General features: G+C 38.5%; 1 protein-coding gene across 1 annotated transcript; it reads left to right on the forward strand.

The window, feature by feature from the left end:
- Positions 1–1,101: 1,101 nt before the first annotated feature.
- On the forward strand, positions 1,102–6,066 carry LOC112452180 (the record flags this gene model as incomplete). The annotated part of the gene is made up of 8 exons (XM_025012279.1): positions 1,102–2,329; positions 2,667–2,774; positions 3,506–3,720; positions 3,894–4,025; positions 4,099–4,197; positions 4,582–4,778; positions 5,351–5,537; positions 6,040–6,066. Coding segments are annotated over exons 1-8 (993 nt in total), but the record flags the coding sequence as incomplete, so codon positions are not given.
- Positions 6,067–6,070: the final 4 nt, after the last annotated feature.

A 6,070-nucleotide genomic window follows, 5' to 3' on the forward strand; every position in this document is an offset into this window, starting at 1 on the left:
TTTACGGAGTACTGGAGTCGTCTACGGAGTGCCGTAAAAAAAGACGGTACCCAGCGGCGCTTCGCGGACGACTCCAGTACTCCGTGAATTTGCAACATTTTTTAATAAAAAAAATGTAAAACATTCTTAAAAGTGTGTATTTTTAACTACAAAAAACCCCGACCCGACAATTCCAATAGTTCCCCTGAAAAAAATTCTCGAAAATTACCTTTTTTTTCGTTTCTAGGTGTATATTCCCCTTTAATGAAAATTTTTCAATTGAACACATGTCCCTCCATATATTGTATTATGTTAAAAAAGCGAGAGTGATACCCTAGACAGATTATATTTTTCAATCATATTTCAGCAGTTCGGTTGTCATTGTCAATCATGATTCGATTATCATTCATACGTTGTTCGTTCGCCCTTATTCTTTTCAAACTCAGTCATGTAAATAGTTCTCAATATAAAACAGCATGCGCATATTTTTCCTCTCAATACATGTTACAAAGTTTTTTTTATCACATATAGTTGGCCTAAATACAAGCACTTTTTAGATGGTAGTATGCATACCGAGTGAAAAAAATCATGTAAAAAGAAAACTTTTTTAAATAGCCACATTTTTTTACGCGATTTTTCAAAATAATATGCTTTCTTCCAAATAACGCGATTTCTTCTTACGCGGAACGTATCTACCATGTAAAAAGAGAGTTAGGTACGTGATGTACAAAACACAGGTTGTTTTTTCTTTTTTTTTAGAAAAAATAAATACTTGTTTGACCTAATTGTAATTAAAACTATTTTTGGGTGTATTTCCGAATGACCCCTGGTCCCGATCGAGCTAAAGTTTTACACATACTTAAGTAATTGTTTTAGATGTGAGGAATAAAGTGCGCGTGGTCCCAACTTCGGGAAATCAATAAAATTTTTTTTATGATAGCACACTTATCGACTAAAGTCAATTCTATGTGATATATATGTTACCGTAAAAGTGATAAAATCGGTAATTATATATGTATAATTATCGGTTATTGTGCATAATTTTCAATATACGATGGTAAATCTACGATAAATTATAGCATATTTATCAATTTTACCAGTAATTGTAACCAACTTTTTGATATAAGTAATAAATCTTTTATTATAATTTTGTTGTGGATGAGAAAGTGTAAATCGACTGTATTCACGCATACACTTTCCCACCCACACAACAATTGAGTTGAGTTAGGTTAGTTTTTTTGGAGATGTAGCCTCCCACAGAGAGGTGGACCCCACTGCATCCACGCATACACTTTTTCATCCATACAATTGGGTTAGGATAAGTGCTGTCATAAAAATTTTTTTTAATTTCCCAAAGTTGGGATCATGCGTACTTTATTCATCACATCGAAAACAACTTATGTGTAAAACTTTAGGTCGATCGGGAGCAGGGGTCATTCGAAAGTATATCCCTATATTTTTGTTTGCAAAAATATCTGTTTTGCAGAAATAATATTAGAAGAGTTACCTTTTCAGCAAGGAAAAATTGGGCTAAAATAGATCAGTGTTTTATTACATATAATGCGATTAAATTGGAGTAGTCTATATGAGACGATTAAACGTCTTCGCACTTTGTAGACTTTTTTTACACAGTTTTGTAGAAATTCCTTTACAATTCTTTTTTATTACATTACGTTCGACGATCCTAAAGAGCGTATTGAATATCGAAGCATTGTGTGACGATAACGACGATATCTCGGCAATTCTATCGATTTTCTTTGTCCTCTTTTCGTCGCAACTATTGTGCGATCTTCGTGCCGATGAGGAAAAGAAAAAAAAAGGAAAGAAAGCGGATTTACGGGGTGAGGGAGACGGGTGTAATTGGCGACATATTAATCTCCAATGGCAGAGATTCAAACGGGAGAGTCTGGACAGAGAACACGACCTCAATTTCGTGTAAGAATCTATCGTGGACACGATAATAGTGGTAGTGGTGGTGGTAGTGGTGTCGCCGGCGCGACTGGCGCCGAGCGACTGGCACCAACTACGCTCGCGTATGGATCGCCCTGTCGTCAGGATAATATAACTCGGTTCGGGGATCGAAACTTAAAGGGGAGATGGATAAGCATCGGCTACGATACGAAGAAACGATATTGGGTTGACGGGATCGAAAACTTGGGCGCTGTCTCGTTAAGGGATGAACCGCGCGAGGGACGACGAGCTCGTGACGCACGGAACGAGGTCCGAGCAGCTGTCTCCCCCGGAAGTCTCCTTCACACCTTCGCACGCTCGTAACCTCCGGAAAAAAACGGAAGAAACGAGCGGAAAGGATTGTGCCGTTCGATGAAAAGTTATCGGACTCTGATGCGAGGTGAAATCGAACGGCCGACTTGCCGTTACTATAAATAATGCACATTAATCGATACACGTACGTGTTACACGTACAACATACGTGTGTTACGCCGGTTTGCTTTAACGCGGGAACGGCGGGACGCCTCTCTAAAACCCTCTCACACTTTTACGCAACCTTCGAAACGCTTATTCGCGTGATTCAAGGTCGACGAATTACCCCCGGCTTGTCTAATCAGATCATCTGAGAGAGATCTTCAGCCAGTAGTGTGCCTTGCCCCTTAGTTCAGCTTTCTTCGCGAACAGTAACGACGTTTCCTTCCAGGAAATCATCTTAATCGCGAGTATTATTGTTTTAGAAACGCTGACAAACGAGACGGGGCAAATGGTCGCTGCCTTCGAGAAGCTTGGGCAGTTTTACGATACTTGTCGAGACTTCAAGAAGAAACCCGTAAATTTTACACCCGGTAAAAAGAAAGTTACTCATGATACTTCGGCTCACAAACAGCTGATATCGTAGTTATCTTTTATTATTAAAAACATATCGTATTAATTAAAATTTTCTAGACATCAATGAAAGTCGGATATCCGACAACCAAACAGACCTGAACAATCTCTTAACAATTGTTATTCTATCATTTGCAGAATTTCGATCAATCGAATAAAATTCAATCAATCGAGTGAATTGTGAAATATAATTTTATGCAAATAATCAGTCATTAGCTCGTAGATTCTTTTATTATTAATATTTGCTAGACCATCAATAAAAATCGGATGAGGGCAGATCTATTAAATTTCTCGATAATTGTTTAATTATTTTAATTTTGATAAATCAAATAAAATCTTTTTAATTACGCAAAATATGCGTCCTCTATTAATATTATTATATGTATATACACGAAGTACGCCCCGTACGACGATAAGGCAGTGTTAAGCCCCTTGCACAATGCCAGGCAACAGGCAATAGGAACAGGGAATAGAAATCAGAAATCATGTATAAATGCAACATAAACAGTGACACAGGCAAATAGACACAGAGTTTCCGTCACGTTGGAAATTTTGTGCCTATTTTCTGTTGCCAACCAATCATAGCATTCAAACTTTTTAGGTTGTAATTAACGATTTTTTGGTTATTTCCTGTTCCTATTGCCTGTTGTCTGGCATTGTGCAAGAGGCTTTAATGTGTTCCCTCTTTCAGTTTACGAACTATTGAATGAACTTGGTGGTTATCTTTTGCCGAAAAGCTCGGAATCGACCGACATCACCTCTCTAATCTCCGCATTGCTGAAAGTAAATGGCGCGCCCCTCTTCGACTTATACGTCGACGTAGATCTTTACGATCGCACAAAATCATCCGTATATCTTGATTTTCCTGCCAAGCACCAGAATTATGAGTTTCTCGCAGAGGACCAGGTAAGGACCATTCGACGATCCTGGCTCGAAATTTTGCACGGTAATAAAAAGAAAAAGAACGACAAGCTTATATACATCTCTAAATTCTTCGGCGCTTTTAGGACGCTTCTTTTTTTAAAATATAATATCCTGCCTGTATTTCACGTAAATACGCCGCGGTATGTTTTTTCCAGAAAAACAGAGACGTACAAAGATCGCGTAAAATTCGAGAGATTGTCCGAGGGTTCTTGCCAAAAAATATGGATCCTAAGGAACAATCGTCGGAAACGGATCTACTTTTGCAGTTTTGCTTATCGCTCGAGAAGGTGAGAGACTCTATCGCCATCGTTTTACATGAATTAAATAGCGAATAAAGCGCGCGTATCTTGTTATCTTTAGATTTATCCGAAGCACAAAGACTTGTACAATTGGGTGGACGTTGAACAGAGGGTATACGTCACTTACAACGTTACTTATCTCCAAGAAAGCTTTGGTTACGTAAGTACCAGCTTGATATATCACGGGCTCTTTAGCCACACGAAATTCCGCTACGTTCGATCGTTAGCAAAGAAGATATATGAGAACAATTCTCATCGTAAACGATAACTATATAATAGAAGTCGATTGTAAACGGTGCTCAGATTAAACTCGTAGTTTAAATCTATAACTAGCAATAAGAATGTATTGGCTCGTTTGACTTGTAGTTGGATTTGGATACCCTTACCCTTCGGCTCGCAGTAGATCGAGGGTGCTCTTATATCTTTTTCCGGTCTTTTAATCATCGATCAGCCCCCCCTCTCTTTTTTTTGATTGATCTCTCGATCGATCTTTCTTCTCTCAAAAAATAAAAGAGGATTGTTTGATCTGACGATCCTGGGACAGATAAAATGGAGATCGCTGCTGAATACTACGTTACGCTACCGTGAGAACGGCGCCGATCTGCACAGCGATAATAACGACACGAATCGCGTACGACCGCCGACGTACGTCGCATCCGAGGACCAGCAGATTTACGTCTACATTACGGCTCCACGTTACTTTCGCAGCCTTGGCAAGCTATTGAATCGCTCCTCCAAACGGTACGGATTTTCCATATCGTTGTAATTTCGCACGCGTAATAACAATTTGTGCATGTATATTATTCCTTCGTGATACGAACCCGAGTCCTTTGCCGAATCTGAGCTCTCTCTCTCTCTCTCTCTCTCTCTCTCTCTCTCTCTCTCTCTCTCTCTTTCTCTCTCTCTCTCTCTCTCTCTCTCTCTCTCTCTCTCTCTCTCTCTCTCTCTTTCTCTTTCTCCCTGGAAACCCAGGGGTTAAATGTCGATAATGGAACATAATAAATCCGGGAGGGATTGATTCCACGATAGGCTAGTTGGGAAACCGAGAGAATCGATATTCAACAATGCAATAGATTATATGATATTGTGAATAAATACATACATTATACATAATACGTATACTAATTAATATTTAATATAATACTAACATTTATCAATTTATATTAATATCTTATCTATATTAATGATAAATAATCATGTAGTTTGCTCGAGACGTATATCTCGTATTGATTAGCCAGTCATAATTATAACGTACGTACACTGTACCTTGTATATCGATTAATACTTAATCGTAATTATGATAAATCACGAAGGATTATTCATAACGGATTGCTGTTGCTCTACGCGATGGACACGTGGCACGACATTGCGAACGTCACCGCCGTCAAGGAATGGGAAGCCCCCTGCTACCAACTGACCAGAAGCGTATTCGGCGAGGCGGTCAGTGCGCTCTACGTGCGACAGTACACTCCAAAGTACTTAGAAATTCTGGTCGACAGGGTAATACTTCTCTTCCGTCGATTTTTTAATTACTCTTTAATCCGGGATGAACGGTGCGCTTGAGATGATTTTTACACAGTATCGAAAAAATGAAGCTCACGTCACAATAATTTTAATGTGTGCTTCTTTCGTTTTTTAAATATATATATATTTTTTACGTTTTTTAGAAAATGTTGAGTACATCTATCGTCCTCAAATAGTAATAAATTATAGACAATTAAAAATATGCAATATGTAATTAATAACAACGACTTTTAATTAGGGTGTAAAAATTACCTCAGGTGACCATTTATGCAAAAAAAAATCAGAAGCTTATTCCTGAGTTAGTTACAAGTTTAAAACAAATTCGAAACGCGAACGAACTCTGCTTATTCGCCGCTTGAGCGACGTTACAGTCTTGCATATGCACCTCATATTTCTCGAAGCGTTGAAACGGTTAAGGATTAATTTTTGACGTGTAAATCCTCGTTTTGATTTAATAATAATCGCTATTGTCCCGTAGGTGACTGCGTTGTTCAAACGCGTGAAGGAGA

The sequence above is a fragment of the Temnothorax curvispinosus genome, unplaced genomic scaffold (genome assembly GCF_003070985.1).
Source record: "Temnothorax curvispinosus isolate PA1 unplaced genomic scaffold, ASM307098v1 QBEX01003011.1, whole genome shotgun sequence".
Classification (NCBI taxonomy): Eukaryota; Metazoa; Arthropoda; class Insecta; order Hymenoptera; family Formicidae; genus Temnothorax; species Temnothorax curvispinosus.